The sequence below is a fragment of the Henckelia pumila genome, chromosome 1 (assembly GCF_033568475.1).
Source record: "Henckelia pumila isolate YLH828 chromosome 1, ASM3356847v2, whole genome shotgun sequence".
Taxonomy (NCBI): domain Eukaryota; kingdom Viridiplantae; phylum Streptophyta; class Magnoliopsida; order Lamiales; family Gesneriaceae; genus Henckelia; species Henckelia pumila.
In genome coordinates, this window is record NC_133120.1 from 75,787,464 (window position 1) to 75,814,499 (window position 27,036).

Below are 27,036 nucleotides of genomic sequence, written 5' to 3' on the forward strand. Positions count from 1 at the left end.
TAAACTAACTGTATAGAAAGATAGACGAAGGCTTGATGAAAAGGGGAAATTGGCGATAAACCAGCGGTTTTTTTTGTTTATTTCGGCCATATTCGGTCGTTGAATGGACTCCTCAATCTGCTTTCACGACGGCAGCATCACAAATTTCATCAACAGTCGAACAATCGGGGTTCACCATGTTTGTCCTGCTATTAATCTCACATTCATTACCGAATTGTTGCCAATTCTTCTCATTTATTCAGAATACACCATTCTTTATATGTTTCTTATGCTTTAATGAGTTGTGGCTTTGATAGGATTGTCGAATTCTCGCCAAAATTTGATTATTAATTTGTTTCAGTGATACGAGGGATGTTATCATCTAATGGGGTTTTCTGATTAGATTGTTTCGAAAGGAAATGTATGAACCAGAATCTTTTGAGTTCTTTTTGGGAATGTTAAAGTTTCTTGAGAGAAATGGGATTTGCTGAAATGCCATAATTTATGATACTTATTCCTGTCTGGGAATATATTTTGTTTTCCAATATGGAAAAGTTACGAGTATGTATAAGGTACTCATTGAAATTAAGTAATCTGAACGTGTAGTTGAAAATATTGAACAAGCATACTGCCATTTGAAATACTTCAGAAGAAGGTTATCTGGGATTTGTGAAAGGTGTGGATTTGTGGTTCTGGTGTTTGAACAGTACTTGGGTGAGAATATAGTGTGATTACTCTTCCTCCATTTTATGTTCAGGATTTTAATAAAGATGTGCAAACACATTCCTCACTCTTACGAAGGATGTCACTGGAAAGTGAACTGAAGGTATTGATAAGCACTCTTCTTATATTTTTAGTCTTTGACAGGTTCATGGGTTTGATCCATATGAAAAATGAGTCAATTGAATTAGTTTATGGTGCTTTGAGTGGGAGAAACGGGTACCAAGATGAATTTCTAATGGTGTAGCCAATAAAATATTCTTATAATGTGAACTGAATACCGATAGGCATTTCCTGAAAATTTTTACTTGCGAAATGAGTTCTTGTTTCTGCTGTCTCTCAGTTACTTGCCTTAAACTACATTCTTTCAAAAGTGAGAGATGAATGTCAGCTCCTACATTTTCTTTGACGTGCTTCTACTTCGAGCTTACAGAAGCACTGCAACTGAAAAATAGATCTCAGAATTGTTGGTTTAATTAGGTCATTTCTAGTGGCTTCATGTCAAATCAGTCGAACATATTAAAATTTCTATTATTTTTTTTTGAATTTACAAGTATACTGAACAAGGAGTCAAATACCTCAAGGAGTATGAATTAAGGAAACACTACTTAACATTTTAAGAGTATCTTTTAGCTAGCTGATCCTTTTGAGAGCTCCATAGGTAGTTGCTATAATTGATAGTTAGCCTTTAAACATTTCATGTATATGAGGGTTTTATTTTCTTATGGCCCAATATATATTTAGGGGTTCATATTGACATAATTCTATGGGTCGAATAATTTTTTAAGAACTTGAGATTTTGTGAAACCTTCAGAGTTTCAATGTGTGAGCTCTGAGTTATGATACTGAATATTTATTGGCTGGCAGTGTTGTAAATGGCGGGAGGCGGTAACGAGGCGGTCTGTGACCGCCTACCGCCTCGGCTGCCTAGGCACCGCCTAGTGCCTAGACGGTTAAATTTTTTTTAGCATTTTTTTATATGCAATCACATATATTAATCATCTTTATTATGCTAACACCCCATAATCTTAAACAATATCATTAGACTTTGGCTTAAATTATGTAAAAGTATGTTAAATATACAAAACCTAACCTAAAGAGGCTTGTTGGCGGCGGCGGCGGGCCTAGTGGTTGATGGTAAGAAGACTTGAAGCAAAAGTGGAAAACAAAAGAAAGTGGGTAGTGTTTTCAAGTAACTAAGGTGTTAAAGTTGGTAGACTTTGACTAGGTTTTTAAATTTAGTGACTCTGACCTTTGACTGAAATTTAAAATTTGTTGACCGCTTTGGCCGCCTAACCCGCCCGAGTGCCCGCCACTGCCACCTCGCTCGCCTTGCCGCCCGCCTCGCCCGTGGGACAGCTTGGGGCCGCCTGAAGAGGCCGCCTAATGCCAAGGCGGGGCGGTCGAGGGCCGCCTACCGCCTAGGCGGCCGCCTCGACCGCCATTTAGAACACTGTTGGCTGGAATGGCCATGTACCAATGCTGTTGTATTTGTAAATCATTAATGTGTTTTCTATTTGTTTCATTACTTTTAAGACATATTAATACAAGTGAAGTGGTTGATTTTTATGAATAGTTAGATGAAGGGGTTTTTTTTTTGGTTTGACAGGGACACCGTGGTTGCGTAAATGCTTTGGCATGGAATTCAGAAGGTTCGCTGTTGGTGTCGGGGTCCGATGATACACGAGTATGATTCTACTATAGCATGCATAAATAATCACCTAACATTACTATAAACCTAGATTGGACGACATGCCTCAGTGTGGTTAACTCTTGATGTTGCTTAATATTTAGCAGTAAGTATAGCTCACTGCAAACTTATGCTCAAGGTCATTTCCTGATCCACTAGAAAATTTGGAGAAACCTCCTATGCTTTTCACGTACTGCACATTTGTCTACTAATTCTTCATGTTTTTCTTCTATAATTATCAAATAGGTGGATGGCTAGGATAATCATATTATTTAGCACTTTTTTGGTGAGCATATGATTATGAAAGCCCGCTTAACAACAGGTAGATGACCAGAAAAATTATGCTTTCTCTGGACATTTTGTTTTTGGTTGGCATTGCTCACTGCTTGTGAGGTTTAGCACACTCCCACCGATATATAGAGTCAAAAGTTATTATTACGACCGAGTATCACCAAATCTCCAAGAAATGGTCTTTATAGATGAGAAGCCTACAAAAATATTGAATTGATACCCAAAAAAAACGTGGAACCAGACTTGCACATGTGAATGTTTTGGGTCCACTAACATCAGCATTAGAGTTTAAAATAATCCCCAATGTAGACCTAAGATAAGGTAAGCAATTTCTATCCAAAGAACATTCTTTGGACTGTTTCTCGAAGAGGGTGATCCAGATATTTTTTCCTTTGGGCAGAATGCAATCTTACCATCTGAAAGTCGTAGATTTAGTAAAGCAACTGCCAATGTGGAGTATTTTTATCGCAGTGCATTTAATAACTCAAGCTAGTCTCATTTATCATTATGGTTAATATCATGGTTAGTTGTTGGTCATCATTAGGAAAAAAAGAATATAGTGAGCAAGTATTTATGTCTCTAATGATTCATCTTCTTTCACAGCGGCGATAACATGTGTATGACATAGAGCATATGCTATTTTTAACATTATTGTTTAGTTTTGTGCGAGCAGCTTTTCTGTTGGAATATTTCCTATTGTGATAGGAAACTTCCTTTGGGTGCCTGATTTAGTGATGTACGGTCACATAAGTTATCTGGTTCATGATTTGAAAATGTGTTCTGTATTTGCTGCAGCTTAATATTTGGTCTTATTCAAACCGAAAACTTTTGCACTCCATTGACACTGGCCATTCTGCTAACATATTCTGTACAAAATTCGTTCCCGAAACTTCCAATGAATTGGTTGTTTCTGGGGCAGGGGATGCTGAGGTAATGTTTCATGGTAGATTATCATGTATTACTAAACTTGATATGTATTTTATATATTTTTTTTGCCGAAACAATTCTTTTCTATTACAGGTGCGACTGTTCAATTTATCTCGTTTAAACGGCAGAGAACAGGAGGATCATGGAAGCAACCCATTAGCACTTTTTCAATGTCACACAAGGAGGATTAAAAAATTAGCTGTAAGCTATTTTTCTTTCCTTTCAAAAGTTATTACATGTTGACACAATGGGAGCGATGTTTCTGTGCTTGCAAACTTATTAACTTGGTTTTAGGTGGAAGCCGGAAATCCCAATGTGGTGTGGAGTGCTAGTGAAGATGGGACACTGAGACAGCATGATTTTCGTGAATGTGCTTCATGCCCTGCCGCTGGGTCCCCTCACCAAGAATGCCGTAACGTCCTTGTGAGTTTTAAGTCCTCATGTTTTCCTCGTCTTACATTTCTGCTGCATCCTGCTACATCATCTTTCTCCTCTCTAAAAATCTTTTTTTTTGCATTATTAATGTCTCATTTTTGTCTAACTCTTAAATGGTGCCACTGTCTCATGTAAATCAATTGTGTATTGTGCCACCCTACAGCAAAGGTTTATCATTAAGACCCTGCATTTTAGTTATCAGGACTCACACTGCTAATACCTTGACATCTATGAACTAAGGTCTTGACATTTCATTGTTTAGAGCCTAGATTTGAATTAAATAGAGGGAAATGCAGGACCACATGTTGCTTCATTGTACCTTCATGAGTGGTTTTTGGGCTAGAGCTTTGGAAGAACTCAGATTGGTTTGGTGGTTCCAAGATCAACGCAAGAATTATTCGCTACAGATGTTGGACATCTTCTTGGCAAGAAGGGGAGAATTTTTGGGTTAGTGGTGGTTCATGACATATGTTGGTATGGGTGGTTGGAGAAGAATAGAAGAATTTTCGACAACATTGAAGAGTCAATTGACAAGTGCTGGGAAAAGATCAAGATTCGAACATCTACTTGGATTGGGTCTCATGTGGAGTTTGAGAATGCCTCAATCACAGATGTATTAAGATTGGACTTTTGTCATTTGTTAAAATGAGTAGAGTCTGAATATGGACTCTTCAGTGATCTAGCCACTCAAAAGACTGTTGATGGACAAAATTTCTCTCTCTAAGAAAAACCCTCCCGTCGCGATGTCTACGCCAAGCCCACCTCCCTCCTTCTTCCCCTCAGACTTCCGACCATAGATCCGACCGGCCATAGCCCTTAACTCTTCTTCCCGCCCTTTTCTTCTCTCTCCTCCCTGCCCCCCATCTCCATACTAACCCTGAACCTTTTTTCGCTTCCTTCCTAGAACCTTTCTTCTTTCTTTTTCCAGCTTTATCTTGACTTCGAACCGACGAGCATTTCCGACTACGATGCCAAGGTGGGTTGGGCGTGGGCAGTACAGATCGGGGTTCCACGAGAGAAGGTCTACACAAGCGAAGAACCAGTACAGATCGGGGTCCTACGAGAGAAGGTCCACACAAGTGACGAAGGATGTTAGAATCGAACAGAAGCTGTTCATTATCAGAAAGGGCCAGAAAGGGGCTTCGATTTGCCTGATCGAAAGAACGAGGAAAGCGAGTTTCCCTCTGGAGTTAGACGTCATTTCCGCGAAGTGGCTCTGGGCGAAACTTTGGGAGTTCATAAAGAATCCTATCTCTAGCCCCGTCTTCAACAAGTTCAGAGGGCAGGAAGCTGTGGTATCCACGCACAAGTATTTCAACAATAGAGGCAGGTTTCTGGAAGTGTTGAAAATAGCGCAGGGGGGTGTCAAGCAGCGTGTAATCATCCCCAGTGGTCGTGCAGAGGGTGGCTGGATTAAGCTGGCCAATCATCTACGCTTCTTTTTACAAAGGGAGAACACCAATGCCTCGGCTTATGGCAGAGATAGAAAGGGAGTCGATTGTTCTAAGCAGCGAGAAACCAAGAAGATGGAGAACATGGAAACGCAAGACCTCTTGGCTAACGAGAATATCCGCCCCTGCTCAGTAAAGGAGTGGCAGAAAGCTATCATCATCACCAAGGCACGGGTCAATATTTCTTGGGAGGCGGTGGTTTCTGTTTAAGCCAAGATGTTAAGAGAAAGATAGAGATATTTCCATTCCAGGCCAATAAGGCAGCATGGTGGCCTAGAAATGCAGAGGAGGCGTCTTATTTTGTGGGGTTGAAGAAAGGCTATTTTGATAGAGGGGTGACGCTGTTTTTTGAAAGTTGGAGAGCAGAGATCAATAGTGAAGTAGAGATGTTTGCTTGCTGCAATAGCTGGGTGAGGATCTTTGGCTTGCCTTGGGATTTATGGTCAAATGATATATTCAGGAGTGTGGGGGAACTGTGTGGAGGATTACTGGATATTAGCCAAGACACCATCTTTCTTCGAGACTTGTCGGCTGCCAAAATTAAGGTGGTCGGGACACAAGGAGGATTCATCAACGGCTTTGTGCAAATTCCAACACATCGAGGCCTCTTGATGGTGCGACTTGAAGTGGTAACGGTTAATCCAGCAGCTTACGAGTATTATGAAAAGCGCTCTTACGCTCAAGCAGTGATGAACGGACCTAAAGGGATAATAGGACGACGAGCAGGGAAGGAAGCAGTAGTATTAGGAAAGGATCCCTCTTTGGAAGTCGATGGTAAACAAGGACTGAAAAAGACTGAAACAGTGCATCTAGCAGATAAGCTTAAGGGGCAAGTAGCTGTTAACAACCGGAATAGTGAAAAGGACGTGATAGTGGAGAATATTTCAGATAAGGGGATCCCGCATCGAACCCCTTTGGAAGCAGGAGGCAGCAGTGATAGATCATGGGCTTCAGAACCTATTCTAGGAGGTTGTCAAGTCAAAATTCTGAAAAGGTTATGCCCAAAAGTGGTGGGCGAATTTCAACGAGGAATAATACAGTCCTTGAGGGCGTTTGAAGAGGCTACGACAGAGACGAATTCTAAAGAGAAGGGCAAAGGGTTGGAGAGTCCTTCATCTCCACATTTTAAGTTTGTGTACTCAAGAAGACAAGAAAGAGCTGCAGGAAACGCTGGGAACAGTGAAGGGAATTGGTACACAGACCCGTTAGGAATTGGTTTACAAGGTCATACAAGTGACTGCTTGGGGATTATTGAGGATGAGATTCTTCAAGAAACAGGGGGCGATTTGTCTTCGGAGGATTCTGATTCGTTCACCGATAGTTCAGTAGTAGGCGAATCCCTTGTCAATTCCCCGTCAAGCTCATGTCTCGAGGACATGAGGGGCATCTTCGCAACAGACACAGGTTCGTACTCTATTCCTTCACAGGGACACGTGAGCGATTCTGAACCCAAGTCGGATCCGTTGGCGATTCCAGTCAATCCCAGCCCTTTTAACCCTTCAAATCTTTTGTTTTCTGTTGGGAGGGGGGTAGGTGCAGGGGGGGTAGAACCAAGCCCAAGGGTGATTGATAAGCCATTAATGTCGGAGGAGCGAGCAAGAAAGGAGGAGGCTGGGGTTTCGGCGGCTGTCAAGGAGGAATTAATCAAAGATTGTCTCGATAAATTGGAGGTGCGAAGAGTCAGCTTTGGAATTCCAGAGGCTGTGGTCTTAAACTAAAGAGTCCCAAGGTGTGGTCTACTTATGGCGATACAGTTGTTTTATGCGGATTTTTTCATGGAACATTAGAGGGGGAGGCTCGAGCAGTAGGAGAGGGCTGATTAGAACAATTCTTCGTAGAGAGAAGCCGGATATAGTGGTCCTTTTGGAAACTAAAAGACAGCGGGTGGATAGGAGGTACTTAGCAAGCCTATGGAAATCAAGATTTATAGAATGGGTGGAATTACCGGCGTTGGGCAGATCCGGTGGCATTTTGGTGGCGTGGGATCCCCGGACGGTGATAGTGAAGGATAATTTGATTGGGGAATTTTCTGTATCTATTGAAATAGTAAAGGATACCAACTCAACGTGGTGGTTTTCGGCAGTCTACGGGCCATGCGGACCAAGAGCTCGACAGATTTTTTGGGATGAATTAGCAGGTTTGAAGGAGATTTGTGGCCCGTTATGGTGTGTAGGTGGAGATTTCAATGTGGTCAGAACATTAAGCGAGAAAATGAACAGCAGCACTTTAACCAGTAGCATAAGAGCCTTTGACGCTTTGATTAACGAGCTAGAACTGTATGATCCTCCCTTGCTGAACGCAAAATTCACTTGGTCAAATATGAGGGCTTCACCCATTTGGTGTAGGCTGGATAGATTCTTGCTATCGGGGGGATGGAAAGAGGTGTTTGGGTGCGGAAGGCAATCAGTGCTATCGATAATTACTTCCGATCACTTTCCTTTGATCCTGAATACATCGAAGGAAGAGTGGGGGCCTACACCCTTCAGATTTGAAAATATTTGGCTTAAGCACAAGACCTTCAAGGAGGAATTCACCAACTGGTGGTCGAATCAGAATCCTCAAGGATGGGAAGGCTACAAATTTATGAGCAAACTGAAGGGAACGAAATCGGAGATTAAGAGGTGGAATGTACAAACTTTTGGTAACCTAGACATGAGGAGATATGAGCTGGAAAACAAGATTCAAATGCTGGATACTCAAGAATGGGAAGGTACGGGATCGGATACTGTGGCGGAGGAAAGAAGAGCTGTCAAAGCTGAGTTAGAGGAGTTAACATGTAGGAAATTGCAAATGGAAGCCCAGAAGGCAAAAGTCAAATGGGTAAAGGAAGGGGATTGCAACTCAAAGTTTTTCCATTCGCTACTTAGCCAAAGGAGAAGCAGGACAAGTATAGAGAGGTTGGAATTGGAAGACGGAATTGTGAGCTCCAATAAAGAAATTATCAGATCAGCAATTATAGAATTTTTCACAAAACTCTATAGCGAACCAGAGAGAGGGGGGTGGGGTATTGAAGGGGTAGAATGGAGCGCAATTGACGGAGATTCTATGGAGCAGCTCGAGCTACCTTTTACAGATGAGGAAATTAAAAAAGCAGTGTTTGATTGTGAAGGATCAAAAGCTCCGGGACCGGATGGTTTCTCAATGGAAGTTTTTAAGGAGTGTTGGCAAACGATTAAAGAGGACTTAAAGAGAGTGTTTAAGGAATTCTATGAGGGAGGTGTTGTGAATGGAGTAACGAATGAGACATACATTTGTTTGGTACCAAAAAAGAAAGAGTCACTACGCATTAGGGACTTTAGACCGATTAGCCTAGTCACTAGTCTTTACAAGATAATCGCTAAGGTGCTAGCTTCGCGTCTTAAGAAGGTGCTTGAGATCACAATTGCACATTAACAGTGTGCCTTCATTGAAGGCCGTCAAATCTTAGATTGCTGTTTGATAGCGAATGAGACAGTGGAGGAATTCAGAATGAAAAAGAAAAAAGGATGGGTTTTCAAGGCTGACTTTGAGAAGGCATATGACAACGTTAATTGGAGATTTCTGGATTTTGTTCTCCTTAAGAAAGGATTTGGGAATAGATGGAGGAAATGGATTAATGGATGCCTCAACAATGTAAAATTTTCGGTTATTGTCAACGGGAGACCGACTGGTACTTTTAAGGGGGAGAAAGGGTTACGACAGGGAGACCCGCTGTCCCCGTTCTTATTTAACTTGGTGGCGGATGTTTTGGGACGCTTGATTGACAAGGCAAAGGCGTCAAACATCTTTAGAGGTTGGGAGATAGGGAAGGATAGGGTTGAGGTCTCTCACATTCAATTTGCCGATGACGCTCTGTTTTTTGCGCTTAATGAGGATCACGTGAGGCTGTTGATGGATATCCTGGTTGTTTTTTGTGATATGTCCGGTTTGAAAATCAATAAGGACAAAAGTGCCCTCTTGAGCTGTAATTGTGATAAAGAAGTGGAGGAAGGGTTGGCTAGGGAGATCGGCTGTGGGGTGGAAGCATGGCCCATTCAATACCTAGGAGTGCCATTGGGAGGGAACCCCTTAAGGGTCTCATTCTGGGAGCCAGTAACCTTTAAGATGTCCAAAAGGTTAGCTGGATGGAAGAAAGCTTTCCTTTCGAGAGGTGGCAGACTAACGCTAATCTCGGCAGTAATGAGTGCCCTCCCCGTGTACTACTTGTCGTTGTTTCGGATCCCAAGAGGTGTTGCAGAGGATATGGAGAAACTTATGCGGAACTTCTTATGGGATGGACCGGATGGGGAGGCTCATTGCCACCTGGTAGGTTGGGACAAAGTCTGTAGACCTAAAGATAGAGGAGGATTGGGAATAGGTAACCTATGCCTTCGGAACAAGGCTCTGTTGGGTAAATGGTGGTGGAGATTTTCATCGGAGGGGGACACTTTTTGGAAGAAAGTCATAGCGAGCAAATATGGAGTTCAAGAGAATGGATGGGATGCGGGATTGGCTAGACATAACACGTTTAGAAGTCCGTGGAAATTCATATCAAGGACGTATATGGCTTTCAGTCACTCTGTGAGGGCAGTGGTTCTAGGGGGAGATAGATTTCGATTCTGGGAAGACTGCTGGGTGGGGAATTCTAGTTTTAAGGACATCTTTCCTAATCTTTTTCAGATATCTAGGGAGCACAATAGGCAGATCTCTTTCTTCGTCTGTCGAGACTCGTCTTTTCCCTCTAACTCTTTGACCTGGAACTTGCATCTTAGACGCGATTTGAGGGATGATGAATTGAGCCAGCTAGGTAACCTGCTGGAAGTTTTGAGGGGGGTAAACTTAGTAGAGGGAGCGGAGGATGTGAGGAAATGGGTTTGGGACAGTTCCGGAGTCTTTTCGGTAAAGTCCTTCTTCGAGTCTTTCTTTCCAGAGGAGCGCTTCCCAAGCTTCCCTCTTTTCTACCCAATCTGGAAAGCCACCATTCCGACAAAGGTTCAGGTTTTCTCATGGACAGCTGCTTTGGAAAGACTGCCTACCTGCGACTTGATTCAAAAGAGGCTCCCAAACATGTCCCTTAGCCCAAACAGGTGTGTTCTATGCAAGCAGGGAGGAGAAACTCAAGATCACATGATTATTCACTGCCCGTATTCATGGAACTTGTAGAACCTGGTCCTCAAGGAATTGGGATTATCTTGGGTAATCCCGAAAACAACGAAAGATCTTTTTGCCACTGATCTAGGAGGTTTGCTAGGTGAAAAAGGGAGAGTTCTTTGGCTAGTAGTGGTTCATTGCGTGTGTTGGTCGATTTGGTTGGAGAGGAACGGAAGAGTTTTTGAAGATAGTGAAGAATCAGAGAAGGAAACTTGGGATAAAATCAAACTGAGAGTTGCCACGTGGGCTCTCAAGGGTTCTAACTTTAAATCTTTGTCTATGTTAGACTTGTATAGAGATTGGAAATTGGCTTTGATCTAGATTGTTAGAAGCACTTTTTGGCTTTGAATATAGCTAGCTAGCGTGGATCGCTGGTCCACTTTTTGTAATCTATCATTTTCATTTATATATAATACATATGTTTCCTATCAAAAAAAAATGAGTAGAGTCATGCTTAGATTTTTGTCATGAGCAGATCGCTTGTCCGCTTATTGTAATTAATAGCCTCCACGTATCTAATGTAATATCGTTTCTTATAAATAAAAAAAAAAAGATGTGAATTAAATAAGTTGACAATAATGCATTATTTGAGGTATTAGAGCTCCAGAGTTTGAAATGGAGCCTATAATGTCCTGGTGCTAGTGCTATGAAAGATTCCTCTAAGCTGATAGAATGTGCTAATCACAAGGACATATTTAAACATCCCCATTTTGGACAAATGATTCTTGTGACTATTTTTTGTTGCAACTGATGACATGGAGTGATACCCCGTGAGTTAATTATTTCACTCAAAAGTAGTCACATTGAAATGTTTTTTTTCCATGGCAGACTTAAGATAAGAGTTGGGATACAGTACTTGTAATAGAGTATCACCAGGTTGCATGTACAGTATCGAGTATTATGCTGGCAAGGACTTCAGTGGAAGTAAATGGAATTCCTTTGTCATCTTTTGTGTTGTGTTTTAGCGACTGAGCGGTCAAACACTCATTTTTTATTTATCATATTATTATCCAGCTGGTTAAGGTGTTCTAGGATACCAACCCCCTTTTCTGAACCCCAACAAACAGGCATATGCACACATTCATCGGCCATAATCTAATGGTTTTGGCTTTTTGTTCGTTGTAAAAAGTGACTTATGTTTTCTTCCACTCTCTGTAAGATGTGGCCTCGTACTTGTTTGCAGCTTGATTTGCGTTCTGGAGCTAAAAAATCATTAGCAGATCCACCCAAACATGTGCTTATGTTGAAGTCTTGTGATATCAGTTATGCTAGACCTCATTTACTTCTCGTTGGCGGCAGGTAGATCATAGTTAATTTTGCTATATTCCTGTTAGAGTAGTGTATTGACGGAATCTAATAACATCCTTGCAAAATTCTTGCAGTGATTCATTTGCGCGTTTGTATGATAGACGAATGCTACCACCAATGTCTTCTAGTCAGAAAAAGATGCCATCACCACCATGCGTCAATTACTTTTGTCCGATGCATCTTTCTGACCTTGTTAGTTAATATTGTCCTGAGATCATTGCTTCTGTTCTCTGTAAACTAATTCAGAACAATTATAACTTTTGTTCTTTATCTGGTAGTCATTGCTTCCATTAGTGAACATGTGCATCATGATTGTCAGCTATAGTGAGAGCCTCATTCATTTACTTCAAAATTCTTTGAGCAGATTTTGAAAGTGGGAACACAGATTTGGTGGTTAAAACTTCTTTTGCAGAAGTGATATTCTCCTTGTAACAATTTAGTGTCACTCTCCAAGTCTATAGGCTTCAGCCTTCAAGTATTCTATTTCCTAAGATGTGGTACATTGTTTTTTCTCCTATTTCCCGAACACGCATCTTTAGATGATGATGGTTGCTCTCTTCTATGACCAGTTTATCCTAGCTTACTTCTAACTTCAACAGAGTGGGTGGGGAACATATAGGGAGTAAAAATACAATAGGGCTTGGTATACCTTTGACCTTGCTCCTTGAGTCGGTTTGATATTTATTTTGTGTGCATCTTTGGGTATAAGTGTGTGTTTTATACTGGATCTAGTTCAGTTTATGTACAAGTTTCTCTGTCCTTTTAGCAGCAGAAGCTGCCCTGTAGCAATTATGTTCTTTTTTATTTCTTTCCAGGGTAATTATAGCTTTCATCTTACTCATGTCACTTTTAGTCCTAATGGTGAGGAGGTTCTTCTTAGTTACAGTGGGGAGCATGTGTACTTGATGGATGCAAATCTCGGTATGTATTTGACGCTTAATTGTCAGTTATTGAATAAAATAAGATTGTGCTTTTTTCCTTTACATCATCCCCACTTTAAAGTTGTATGCTGTTTGTTGTTTAAATATTTAGAGCATGAGGTGATTTTACTGTATCATCCATGTGACATGATTGGTGTTTTTGGGACTTTTGGATGTTTCTTCGCAAAAAGTTTATATTGTGTGCTGGTATTTAGGTGTTCGCTAATCTCTAATGTTGGGCATAGAGTTTTCAATTTTTGCTTCATTGGCTTTTGATTATTCTTTGCTTCACATTCGGCAGTTGGAAGCTCTTGATACCTAACTGAAAGACACAGTTTATCGTATTTAGATGAATGCCGTGAGAGCAGAAGAGTCAAATTATCTAAAAAAGTTAATGCATTACAGTTACAAACCATACCCATTTTTTTTAAATGAACACTGTTCAGCTCATCTTGAGCTCGGCCTTTCAGGGAGCTAGTGAGAGCACATCTTTTTTCCTTTTTCGATTAGGTTTTCTATGTGCAAGCGTTTTCACCAGTGGAATGCTCCATCCTTGCATGGAGGCATTATAATCATGGATGGCTAGAGTTTTCAACTGAATGGCACGACAGGATTCTTATCTAATTCGTAGAGAAGTTGAAACTCAAATTTGGGCTTTTTCCCTACCATCAACTGAAGATATTTGCAAGTGCAGTTTATCCAACGACCAGCTGACATGAACATGGTTGTGCTAGAAAATCCGTAAAATTTTAGTCTAAATCAGACCAAGCAAAGTACTCTATAGACCTTGCCCTTCAATCTATCATCCACTGCTCTACAGCCACAAAATCTAACCTGAGAGCACTGCTACCATAAGAAATCAAGTTGTCAAATTTCATTTTTCCTGTTATGGACATATTTTTTTGTGTTTGTTTCTTTTCATGCCACTTCAAATATATAATTTGATTTAATTGTGGAGTTGATCTAGGTGTTAATCAGATTGCTTGGCAAATTTGAAATCATGGAAAGATTCTTTTTATTATTATTTTTTCTTTTGAGCAGCTTCTGGCAGTACAATGAGGTACACATCGGAAGATGTCGCAAAGCTTATCAGCTTTTATCCCCCACATAATGGAGCATATTTACACTCCTCTGCGTGGGGTATATATCTGAACGGTTTTCCTGTAAGAAGCAAGACTTCAGCAGGGGTATGAACCCTTTTCTACTCTAAGTTGAATTATGACTCAGGTTTTTTATTGCTGATGATTGATTTTTACTGTGCTTACAGCTTAAAAAGTGCAGGGAGTTGATCCAGATTGCAGACAGAGCTTTAAAAGGAGAGTCGGATTATTATTATGGAATCGAGGCTTGCCATGAAGTTTTGGATTTTCTTGGTCATGAGATGGAGCCGACTATTATGCTTGAGTGTTTGTGTATTCGTGCATCATTGTTGCTCAAGGTTTTAATGATTTATGTATCTTTCAATTTCCATCTAGATTTACACAAGAGTTGTGTTTTCCATTCAGTCAACCATTTTTGCTCTTGATGCAGCGGAGATGGAAAAATGATGTGCACATGGCTATCAGGGACTGCTATCAAGCCCGGAAAATTGATCCATCTTCAGTTAGGGCATTAATTTGTATGGCTGAAGGCTTGACCATGGTAACTGAGTGATATTCAGGCAAAACATTTCTTGGAGTCCTTGATTCAATTGTTGTAGAATTCGCATGTCCGGTGACCGGAGTGCAACTTTGTGGTTCAGGACCCCTCCTCAGGAAGTACATGTAGAATATGACTATCATATAACTAGATCACGCACATTCGTTAATATGATATGATTTAGTTTCCTATTAAAAAAAAAAAACACTCACATTCGTTTTGCTGCAGATATGAAGAAAATAGTCATTGCTGTAGTTCTAGTATTGGTGTTACTGATTCTGTTGTTGGTCATTGCAGTTAAACAAGCACAAGCAAGCCTTGGACTTTGCTATTGCAGCTCAAGCTTTGGCTCCATCAGATTTTGAAGTCATGGAAAAGGTGGAAAACATAAAGAAGAGCATCGCTGCAGGTTTTCCATTTTTTGTTTCCTTTTTGCCTTTTGATGTCATAATCGGCCTTTTATCTTATTTCATCTTACCTAATTTGCCTGGTATGAAGACTTTTGCTTCAGGGGTCATCATGAGTTGGACATGAGATCAATGATTTTGTGTAATCTCATTTAGCCTGAATGTGACCCTTGATTAGGATTTTCTCTTTTTGCATAAATTTGAGTATCATCCAATAGGATGCACAAATAATAATAATGATGTTATATGAGTTGACAACCAAAAAACTATTAAAAGGCAGATCTCAGAAACTCGATACCACAAATAAAGGAAGCTATTGCATAGTTTCAAAAGCACGTAACAAAAATCTACTTCTTAATGGCATCCACGATGATATCATTAGATCTTGCATATCTAAAATTTTTAGTTGAGTGACTTCTGTTTGAGGTTTGGTCATATTGCATCTAGATTGAAATATTTAAAACAAGTATTTGCACCAAAATCCAACGTAAGATATCGAAAAACATACTTCATCCCCATAAAAATTAAATAGGCATCTCAGCCTTGACTTTTTATAAAAATTGCACGGTATATCCTTGTTAATGCGATTTTTGAACACGCGCCCATGTTGCGGCTAAAACCTAATTTGAATAATATTACATTGAATGTAAAAAAAAAGTCTTTTATTGATCTTTAATATTTTCCAGATTCACACAGTACATTCATTGCAATATAATTTTCTAGATCTACACAGCAAGGTTGAGCAAGAAACTTCAAGCAAGATTCCACGATTTCTTGTATGGGAAATCTCCACTCAATATTGGGTTTCACATTGGTTTCTTAGCCTTGCACGAACACATGTTCAAAAAATCACGTTAACAGGGGTAGATCGTGCAATTTTATAAAATGGCAAGGGCTTAGACGCCTAATTAATTTTCATAGAGGTGAAATAACTATTTTCGATATTTCACGAGGGATTTTTGTGCAAATAACTCTATTTAAAATTCAAGCAACATGTTATACTCAAGCAACAACAAAAGGAAGAAAGATTATTTAGCTTCTTTATTATTGTTATATTTGTTTTTCGTTTTCACTGATAAAACCTTCTATTCCTCTAGAATGTTTTTTTTTGTTCTGATTTAATGTTTTTGTGATCCATATCTATCAAGACTTCTTTACTGAGAGAAATTTAGTCATTTAATTTATTAACATACAAAACTTTTTTTTTTCTGAATCTCATTAGATTTTATCTCCCCATTTAAAAGCTGATATCCTATTTTTGATTAGTCTTTGATAATCCTATCCTAATCATGCTTAATTACATTGTTCGACAAAAAGTATCATACTCAATGAAATTTGAGTGAATCTCTCGCTTCAATAGTTGAATCTCTCTCTTGCTTAGTACATTGGGATTGGAGTCTTATTTTATGCTAAGTTGACTGCGGTTTTTTCTCATTTTGCGTGGACCTCTGGTTCACTTTTTGTAATTTATATACATTATTTCTTTATTAATTTATCAATATTCTTGGAAAATATATGAAGAGAAAAAATACTCTTATTTCTGTGAACGAGTAAACAGGGGCTCTTATAGAAGAGCAAATACAATATAAAAGGTAACAAATTAGGGTTGAATATTTAACAGATTTCTACTACCCTATTTACAGTATTTACTGTCTAAAAATACAAGGAAAAAATCCTATAATATTTTCAGAATAGGAACTAGGTTGGAAAACCCTTGATTGATGAATTTCCAACACTCCCCCTCAAGCTGGTTTGAAGATATCTTCCAAAGACAGCTTGCTTGTCGGTTTATCAAATTGCTTCTTAGGTAGACCCTTTGTTAACACATCAGCCAGTTCACCTGTTGGAAGATATGACAGACTTATTATTCCAGCATTGAGTTTCTCCTTGATGAAATGCTTATCCACTTCTATATGCTTTGTCCGATCATGTAGTACTGGATTGTGAGCTATAGAAATAGCAGCTTTATTGTCACAATAAACTTTCATAGGAGCTGAATGAGAAATCTTCAATTCTTCAAGAATTCTTTTTATCCACATTGCCTCGCAGATTCCATGTGCAACAGCTCTGAACTTCAGCACTACTTCTAGCTACCACATTTGTTTTTTACTCCGCCACGTGACAATGTTTCCACCAACAAATGAGCAGTAACCAGATGTAGATTTTCTGTCTATAACACTTCCTGCCCAATCTGCATCTGTGTAAGTTTAAACTTGGAGATGTCCATGTTTTTTTAAAAGCAGCCCTTTTCCCGGAGTCCCTTTCAAATATTTTAAAATACTGTAGACAGCATCAAAGTGTTCTCTTCCTGACGAGTGCATGAATTGACTCACCATACTAACAACAAAGGTAATATCGGGACGTGTGTGTGTTAAATAAATTAACTTCCCCACAAGTCTTTGATATCTTTCCTTATTATTAAGGTTTTCGGCCTTGGCATCTTGTAACTTCAGATTAGGATCAATTGGGGTGTCAACCATTTACAGCCTAGTAAACCTGTTTCTCCAAGAAGATCAAGAACATATTTTCTTTGATTAACAAATATACCTTCTTTGGATCTTGCAAACTCCATTCCAAGGAAATATTTAAGAACTCCCAGATCCTTTATTTGGAACTCGTTGGCAAGTCTCTTCTTGAGATCTACTAATTCTGTTTTATCATCACCGGTTAAGATTATGTCTATCAACATAAACTATCAAGATTGCAACTTTACCGTGTCTTGAATGTTTATAAAATATAGTATGATCTGCTTGACTCTGCACAAAGCCATAGCTAATAACTGTCTTTCCAAAGCGTTCAAACCATGCTCTCGGCGACTGTTTGAGTCCATACAAGGACTTATTTAATCTGCATACTTTATCGCTGCCAAGTCCTTCTTCAAATCCTGGTGGTAGGTTCATAAATACCTCCTCCTCAAGATCGCCATTGAGAAACGCATTTTTGACATCAAGTTGATGCAAAGGCTAGTCTAAATTCACTGCAAGGCTTAACAAAACTCTAATAGAATTTATTTTAGCAACAGGGGCAAATGTCTCCTGGTAGTCAATCCCATAAGTCTGAGTGAACCCTTTAGCCACCAGTCTAGCCTTGTACCTCTCAATATTCCCATCAGCCTTGCATTTTATCGTAAAGACCCATTTACATCCGACTACTTTCTTGCCTCGTGGTCGATCAACTATCTTCCAGGTACCACTTTTCCTTAGAGCATTCATCTCCTCCATGACTGCTAATCTCCAATTCGGATCATCCAGTGCTTCATGTACATTCCTCGGGACAAACAAGTGTGAAATCCTAGATGTAAACGCTTTATGGCTTTTTGAGAGTCTATGATATGAGAGAGAGTTAGAAATAGGGTGTTCGGTGCAACTTCGAACACCTTTTCAAACAGCTATAGGAACATCCAGATCAGAAATAATTGGTAAAGTAGAGGAAGTCAAATCTGGAATTTGAGTGGGAGTAGGATTACCTGAATTTTCAGTGCCAGAACTCGGATTTTCTGATTGGTGTTGTGCAGGATTGATAGTCAAGTCTTTATTTCTTGAATGAAATTTCTTTCTGGTATAAACCTGAAGCTCAGAATCAAGTTGAAGTACTTTTCCTCCCCCTGCATGAGAGACCTCTTTACTGAGCACCACAGATTCTGGTTTTCCTAAAGGAACAGTACCAGAAACATTTGGTTCTTGTGTAAGACCAACAACATTGGGAAGTGGGTTCGAAACATCCCAAAAATTTTCGTCAACTTCATTCCTCTCCCCCTGAAGGGAATTTTTGGTGAAGTAAGGTTCTGTTTCTACAAAAGAAACATCCATACTCACATGGAATACCCTTTTTTGAGGGTCAAAACATTTGTATCCCTTTTTATTCGAAGAATAACCCAAGAAAATACATTTCACAGCACGTGGATCTAGTTTTGAACGAAATTGACTTGGGATATGAACATAAACAGTACATCCAAAAACTTTGATAGGTAAGTCAAAATATAACCTTGTTTCTGGAAAGAAATCTTTCAAGCAATCAAGAGGTGATTTATACTGTAACACTTTAGTAGGCATCCTGTTTATCAAATAAGCAGCTGTGAGAACTGCTTCACCCCATAAATATTTAGGTATATGCATGGAAAACATTATGGCATGTGCGACTTCAAGTAAATGTTTATTTTTTCTTTCGGCAATGCCATTTTGTTGTGGGGTATAGGGACAAGTAAATTGATGATGAATACCTTTTTCTTTCAAAAAATCACCTAATTGCTCGTTAAAATATTCCTTTCCATTGTCTGAATGTAAAATACCAACCTTAGCTTGAAACTGATTTTCAATCATCATGCAAAAATCTTTGAATAAAATTTTCAAATCAGATTTTTTATGCATCAGATAAATCCAACATAAACGTGTGTGATCGTCAATAAATGTGACAAACCAACGTTTACCAGAAATTGTAGTTACTTTAGAAGGACCCCAAACATCACTATGAATCACTATGAATCAAATAAAAAGGTCTAGAGGCCTGGTAACTTTTTGGCAAATATGGAGAACGATGATGTTTTGCGAAAAAACAACTTTCACACTGAAATGAGGAACAATCCAAACCTTTAAATAATTCTGGAAATAAATGTTTTAGGTAAATAAAACTAGGATGTCCTAATCTACGGTGCCATAGCATGATTTTCTCTCTAGCAGAGATTGAACTAGTACTACTAAAGACCCGAGCTTCGTTATGATTATTGGCGGGTGATTCATCAAAGTAGTAAAGACCTTCAATCATCCTAGCACGCCCAATCATCATCCCCGAGTTCCGGTCCTGAAATTCACAATGTGATTCAAAAAAAGTAATAGAACAGTTAGAATCTTTGGACAGTTTACTGACTGGCAAGAGATTGCAGGCTAATCTAGGGACATGAAGAACATAATTGAGATTAATTTTCTCAGTTAGTTTAATAAGTCCTTTTCCTGTAATAGGAGCACAACTACCATCGGCTATCCTAATTTTCTCATTTCCGGGACAAGGAAAATATGTCTTAAACAGATGAGAAAAACTAGTCATATGATCAGAAGCTCCGGAATCTATTATCCACGGAGAGGAGTTTAAACAAGAAAGGGCTTTAGGCTTTCTACCTGTTTGTGCCAAAGAAACACTAGGAATACCGGATGAGGAGTTGGATTTTATCAGTTGTAAAAGATGATCAATCTGCTCTCTGCTGAATAGACTTGAGTTGGCTTCATTGGCAGTAGGAGGTCCATGCTTATTCTGGTCTCCTTGCTTGCGACTTTTCCAATTGGCAGGTTTTCCATGGATTTTCCAACACGTCTCACGTGTGTGGTAGGGCTTGTTGCAAGCATCGCAATAAACTCGTGGCTTTTCGTCTGTCTGGCGTTGATAATTTTTAGCCTTGTAGGCTGCACCATCACCAACAAATCCAGAAATTTCAACTGTTTCATCCGTGTTCTTTTTTCCAAGCATGACATTCCTTCGACTTTCTTCTCTTCTCACTTCTGAAAAAACTTCACTAATGGATGGGAAAGGAGATCTCCCAATAATTCTTCCTCGAACTTCATCAAACTCAACATTGAGGCCCGCAAGAAACTTGTAGACGCGGCTGCCCACCACCAATTTTTTGTGGTGGTTGCAATCATCAATAGATTTCCACTCATATGTGTTGAAAAGGTCGAGATCTTGCCACAATCTCTTCAATGAATTGAAGTATTTTGTTACTGGATCAGTTCCCTGACGGATCTCACCCAATTTCTGGGTCAATTCAAAAACTTGAGATTGGTTGCCCAAATCAGAATACATCAGATTCAGATTGTCCCACAATTCTTTTGCGGTGGGATAACACGTGTAATTGGAGCTTATATCTTCTTCCATTGAATTGACCAACCATGTCATAACCATAGAATTTTCAGCATCCCAAGTAGTATATAATGGATCATCAACAGCAGGAATCTTCTTATCACCAGTGATATACCCGATTTTTCCTTGCCCGCGGAGATACATCCGGACAGATTGGGACCAACGGAGGAAGTTGTCGCCATTTAATCGGATGGTCGTGATTCTGACAGATTGTGGCTCAGAAATTTTAATTGGAATCGTAGCCGCAGGAGTGGACTTCGTATCAGAAGGAACTTCGGACATAGCTGCAGAAAAAATTGGCCGTAAAGGACCAAAACTTGCGATGAAAGCGGTATGGAATGGAGGCTGGCCCAAATACCCAATGAATAGATTGGGCTGGTCAGAAAAAGGCCCAAACCACTCACTGCCCAGTAGACCAAATAACTCTGCGCAAGCGCAAAGTTGAAAGGGATGCCGATGGATTTGTTGGAGAAAAAACACGGCTGTGTTTAGCGCAGCAATGAAACTGCAGGCGGCAAAGTGAACGGAGGGTTGTTAGAGGATCAAACCCTCTCTGATACCATCTTGGAAAATATATGAAGAGAAAAAATACTCTTATTTCTGTGAACGAGTAAACAGGGGCTCTTATAAAAGAGCAAATACAATATAAAAGGTAACAAATTAGGGTTGAATATATAACAGATTTCTACTATCCTATTTACAGTATTTACTGTCTAAAAATACAAGGAAAAAATCCTATAATATTTTCAGAATAGGAACTAGGTTGGAAAACCGTTGATTGATGAATTTCCAACAAATATAATCTCATTTCCCTCAAAAACAGCAAAAAAGTAGTACATTGGGCCCTCTCCATGCTATGCTAGGATAGACAAATGTTTCCGTCATTCATATTATTGAATAGCCATTTTTTTGGTTCAAGTATTATTGGATACATGCCTGAATTATATTTGGTATATATAGATGCCATGGCGCTCGATATAATTTTAGTGACTCGCGCCATTAGGTGCTAAATGTCTCTATTCCATGCTGCAATAGCAAATCTTATCTTGGCATGAGCAGTAATAATAGTTTCCAGGTCCGTTTTATATGTCAATAGTAAGTCAAACTTATGATTTGCAAGTTCACCAGTCAGCCTATTAATATACAGAAGCAAATCTAAGGAGATCATAAATTGTGTGATTATGCGAACCAGCTAATATAATATAAGGTCAAGTACTATTTCTTAATCTTTGCGCAATGCCATGTACATGACTTTGTAGCTGAAATTGAAGCTGACATGCATAGCGATGGAGGGTCGAAGTCTGAATATCAAACTGAAAGAGTACTTTCTCTGAGTGATATCATCTACCATTCAGAAGCAGACAATGCTTTATTAGATGGTCCAGAAAGAGAAGACTCTGAATATGAAGAACTAGAATTGGATTTTGAAACATCAATATCGGGTGAAGGAGGAGATGGAGTTGACTCTGCTATTCTTGATAGGAACTTGAATTTAAGAATTCGCAGGAGAGATGATACGGCATTGGAAAATGGAAGACCTAATGGTACTTGTGGGTCGCCCCAATTGTCAAGCGAAAATGATAAAGTGCCATATCAGGTTCTTGTCTATTCCACTATCTTTTAAATTTTGTTCTTTCATTAAGTGTCATTTTATGCAATTACTTTTTTAGCAAACTAATCTCAGTTTTCTTTGTGAGTTTATTGGGTATAAATCTGTGAAGTCTTTCTTTCACTTCATTGTTTAGCTATTTTCCTTTTATTAGCTCTTTATCATGGTTGGTACTTGGTAGTTGGTACTGTGATTCGGTTGCTGACTGGTCTTCAGGCTTCTTCGGTTGGTGATGGCTTGTATCTTTCCTCTTTCATTTTAACCATGGTCCCATATTTGGTACACAGTGAAATTGAAATTTTTGTGCTCTCTTCTCGGCATTTCATGCTCAAAAGTCCTCCCACAACCCCACTTTTTCAAGTCCTATTACCAGGAGGGGTGGCCGACTATATTCTTTCTCCACAACCCCCTTTTCTTTCCATTTCTTTTCCAGAAGCAGAATCGAATTTGGATTTTATTTGTTTACTTCAATTTGTTATGGTTCCATGTTTGAATTCTGGGTGACAAACACCCTGCACTAAAGTAGTGAACTAACTTTATCAGGCTGTTTGATATTTTTTATGGTTGCTTTCTGCTAGTTACTTTCTATATTAGCATAAGTATTTCTTGTCCGTTTCATATTGCAGCCCGAGACTGTAACAGATATGAAGCAGAGATATATTGGTCACTGTAACGTAGGAACCGACATAAAACAAGCTAGTTTTGTTGGCCAAAGAGGTATTTTTTTATATCTTTTATGCAATCTTTCCATGTGAGTGAACTCAAATAAGCGACTGTAAAACACAAGTGAAGATTTCTTGGATTTTTTTTCCGCACCTCGTTATTTTTTTGCCTTTTTCTTTCGTATTTTTATGCAAATTGCTTTATAGGACAGTTCATAATATTTCTTGCAAAAGTATTAATGTAGTAATCTGTGGTTAGTTTTATTTTCTATGATTCTAACCCAGACACTAGGAATGTATAAGTTACAGTAGTGGAATTCTACCCTCTTTTAAAATATACGCAACTCTTGGTAAAATTGGTTGGAGTAGATATTGCGGTAAAATATTACTATCCCACCAGTTTTTTGTATTGCCTAATTATTGGCTTGATGAAGACAAATCTATGTGGATAGTGACCTTGATATACGAAAGACAACTTAGGTACGGGTGGTGATGCCGTGATGGAAAGGAATTTTTTTTATTTTTTCGTATTCTTGTATTTAGATATATTTATTTTAATGGGTGGCGGATAATATTCTTTTGTTCAGTATTAGCTACTTTCTCTATGAATTGTTTGTTATAATAAAAGATCTTTTGCTGTTTTGTGTCTGAGAAGATCCTTATGACACTAATGATTATGCTTACGACAAAAAAGTTGATTCCGTGTATGATTGATGGGGGGTTCATGGTTTGAGGTTCTGAGAGAAGCAGCAGCATTTGTCAAATTTTGGACAACGGTTTGGGCTAGATTAAAGAAAGCAAAATAATGACAAACATTGGGAATCCCTTCTTGAAGCTAAATCAAAGTAAAATGTCTTGATTTGGTCATATGGCATTTCATGTCTCATGTCCACACGAAAATACTGTGTAGTTTGATTTCAATAAATAGATAAGTGTACTCCTGTTTGAAAAATGGGCATTGCGGATAATCGTACTAAAATTTTGCTTATTGCTCCTTATGTGACCTTAAAACATAGTTAGTGATCCAAACAAGATTCTCAGCAAATTTACAGAAATTTCTTTGGCTGAACTTGTATTGAACAGTGTAAACTGATTCAACGTGTGTCAGAACTTTGTACAAATCATTCCAAGTAAGCATTGATTTTCTTGTCCAGCTCTCCGCCTTTTTGCACTCCATGAATTAGGAAAAAGGAAAAGGACGATAAGTGAGAAAGGAAATAAGAAGGAACAGAAATCAATTTTTTGAACTTCACATTCCTATTTCCTAATAAAATCATGCCAATCAAAGTAGATGTAGTAGTAGTTGGTGGTGAGAATAAAGAACCAACAAACAGGTGAAATTTGCTAAGTTCTCCAAAAAATCTGTCTAAGCTAGATTTATGCTCATAAAATAATGAAGGTTTATGTTCCTCTTTTCACAAAATTTGAACATCCGCAGAGCACTGATGTTCCTTTCTTGGGATGTCTTGTATAGGAGAGATGGGCGGGCTAAAAGCTGCCCCTATTTAGATACAAGTACTTCAATCAAGCTAGGTGTGCTTTGAGTGAAAGTCATTCTGAATATTTGGATTTGCTATAATGTGATTGTTGGTTATCTTAGTGACAAAATTTACTGTTTACTAATTAATTGTATTCAGGCGAATATGTTGCCAGTGGGAGTGATGACGGACGGTGGTTTATCTGGGAAAAAAAATCTGGTCGATTATTAAAGATGCTGCGTGGAGATGAAGCTGGTAGTGTCCCCATAGATCTATTCGCTTTACAAGATCATTGCAAATGAATTGCTAATTGTTTGATATCGACTAGCTTTAATTTTCATGTAGAAATGGTTTTCTGTATGTTGAGTCTTGCAAAGTTCATTAAATCTCCAATTCTGTTTTTGTTTTTAATTAGATTTGTGCTCATATGACTCTTATGACGTGGATGTAACAACACTCGGCTATTTGCTTGTGTTTGTGATCCTCACACGGTGATCCTGACAATTTTATTTTTCCCAACTTTCATAAGATTTCCAGTTTTTTTATGATTTTGGGATTGGTTATTTAATTGGAAGATGTAATGGCATGCATTGACTTGATTCATTGAGAGATTGTTATGTTGCTTGAGTTCTATGCTATCAATGGATCACATTTTTTATGCTGGTACACAGTGTGCACATTTAATAAGAGGACCTTGAATACATTTTTTTGTCAGATTGAAGTTTTAATTAAATCAGAATCTATACTTTTGTTGCTTTCATCATGCTCAATTCTTCCCTGCTGTTCTTTCTCTGGTCAAGCATTTGCCTGCCAATTGAGTTCAAAATCAGTTCTCTGATGCTCGACACATGATATACCTCTGCGCCAGTTACCCTTTCCTGGTGTTCTTATACCACTACTCTCTGTCTGTACAGTTGTAAACTGTATACAATGCCATCCATATGACTCTGTCATCGCAACAAGTGGAATTGACAGCACCATAAAGGTGAGTGGGAGTTTATCATTTTAGTTTATTAGAGCTCCAAAGTATTTTAGCTCATTCACAGTTGTAACTACACAGATCTGGACTCCAAATTCTCCCGTCCCTTCTATTGTAGCTGGGGGAGCCGCAGGACCAGAGACTTCAAATGTATTAGATGCTATGGAAGAAAATCAACGTAGATTATCTCGAACTCGGGAAGCAATTTTGTATGTTTGATGAATACATTTAACTCTCAACAAGTGACTTGAGTGACTGTCATCTTTTATGCACATGATATTTGCATCTACTGCTGCATTGATAGTTAAAGTTTGTTATATGGTTTTTTCCCCTTCATATGGGCATCATGCATAAAATTTTGGCTATAATATTCATCTGAGAGAGACATTAAAACATAGACATATGCATAAAACTTTGACGATAATGTTCATCTGAGAGAGACATTAAAACATAGACTGTGTTGGCTATGGTTCTGGAAAATTGCTTTCTGGCAATCTCGATAAATGTTTCCCAAAGCCAGACTAAAGAGATGTAAAAAGCTTAGCTTGAGAAAGCTGTTTTGTTTGGGATCTGTTTTTCAGCTCAAGAAGTCTCTTTTGAACTCTTCGTTCAGGTCTTTGTTTGCTGGTAAAATATCCAGTAGATTCGGTGTTCTGTATGAAATGTGTACAAGTCCATTATGCTCGATCGAGCAATCCATTAAATATGCATTATGCTCGTCCAGTGTTTATTGCTGAGTCATTTGGTTGTTAAATTTGTTCTGCTTATACTTTTTCTCGTTCATTCTTTCCGTTTTCAATGCCACTTCAGGCCCTTCGAAATCCTGGAGCGGTTCCGCATGCATGAGTTTGCTGAAGGAAGGTTTCATCCATTTGAGTGCACACAAAGCTAATTACGCTTCCATTGGTTAGTATCTATCAGAAACCCTTCATTCTTCTGCATTTTCTACAGAAACTTTCCATATATATATCATCTCATGGTGCACTTGGAGGAGAAATTCGAAGCCATGGATTTCAAATCCGTTGGATTGTCCTTTTGTTAGTTTTTGTATTTGTTGGTAATTGCGATCTATTCAGAATATAGACGGGTGTCATTTCAAATCCATTTTCCCATCTCTCTTCAAATCTAATCCTTACACCCGAACACGACCTGACTGATATTTTTCTCGGTTTGTGAATGGAGTTTGGTATATATATTGTGGGCCATTATTCAAATGTGATGGATTATCAAGTCTTTCCATTTGTTTTATCAATTTCTTGCAATATGAAAAGGGTGAATATTATTAACTTGTCACTTCTGTTGACCAGGTGTTACAAAGGGGTGAATTAGAAGTCCATGCCATGCGCTGCTGAAGTTAATTGTGGATGTGAGTATATATATATTAATAAAAGCATACAGCTTTTACATGTGAGCTTATGTACATTATAGCTGTCTTTGGCTGCTGTTAATTGTACCATATTATCGTACATTAGTGGTTTTTGTAACATTTATTTATGCCAGTGAACTTGGCGTGTGGCACGTGTACATATATTAAATTTTGTCATAAAATACTGTTTCTTTTTTTAGGCCCATAAATATAATTTCAT

General features: G+C 38.8%; 1 protein-coding gene across 4 annotated transcripts; it reads left to right on the plus strand.

The window, feature by feature from the left end:
- LOC140881742 (protein ALTERED SEED GERMINATION 2) lies at positions 1–27,036 on the plus strand. Of its 4 annotated transcripts, none has more exons than XM_073287323.1 (20): positions 1–178; positions 737–805; positions 2,309–2,386; positions 3,476–3,610; positions 3,701–3,808; positions 3,902–4,030; positions 11,786–11,901; positions 11,985–12,102; positions 12,726–12,831; positions 13,872–14,017; positions 14,098–14,268; positions 14,361–14,471; positions 14,766–14,877; positions 21,982–22,319; positions 22,958–23,048; positions 24,631–24,726; positions 25,386–25,456; positions 25,532–25,659; positions 26,261–26,356; positions 26,758–27,036. In XM_073287323.1, the coding sequence occupies exons 1-19, from the start codon at positions 104–106 to the stop codon at positions 26,340–26,342; spliced, it is 2,280 nt and encodes a 759-aa protein (XP_073143424.1). In that variant the 5' UTR covers positions 1–103; the 3' UTR covers positions 26,343–26,356; positions 26,758–27,036. The 4 variants fall into 4 exon arrangements, with proteins under 4 accessions (XP_073143424.1, XP_073143576.1, XP_073143656.1 ...); XM_073287395.1 differs by lacking the exon at positions 1–178 and adding an exon at positions 200–655; XM_073287475.1 differs by lacking the exons at positions 25,532–25,659; positions 26,261–26,356; positions 26,758–27,036 and having other exon boundaries at positions 25,272–25,408.

What these genes read in the sequence shown, in the direction of transcription:
- LOC140881742 (XM_073287323.1), top strand. Translation starts at nt 104, where the DNA reads ATGGACTCCTCAATCTGCTTTCACGACGGCAGCATCACAAATTTCATC. An exon ending in AAGAATGCCGTAACGTCCTT is followed by an intron (nt 4,031 to 11,785) that starts GTGAGTTTTAAG and finishes ACTTGTTTGCAG; the next exon opens with CTTGATTTGCGTTCTGGAGC. An exon ending in CGAACTCGGGAAGCAATTTT is followed by an intron (nt 25,660 to 26,260) that starts GTATGTTTGATG and finishes ATGCCACTTCAG; the next exon opens with GCCCTTCGAAATCCTGGAGC.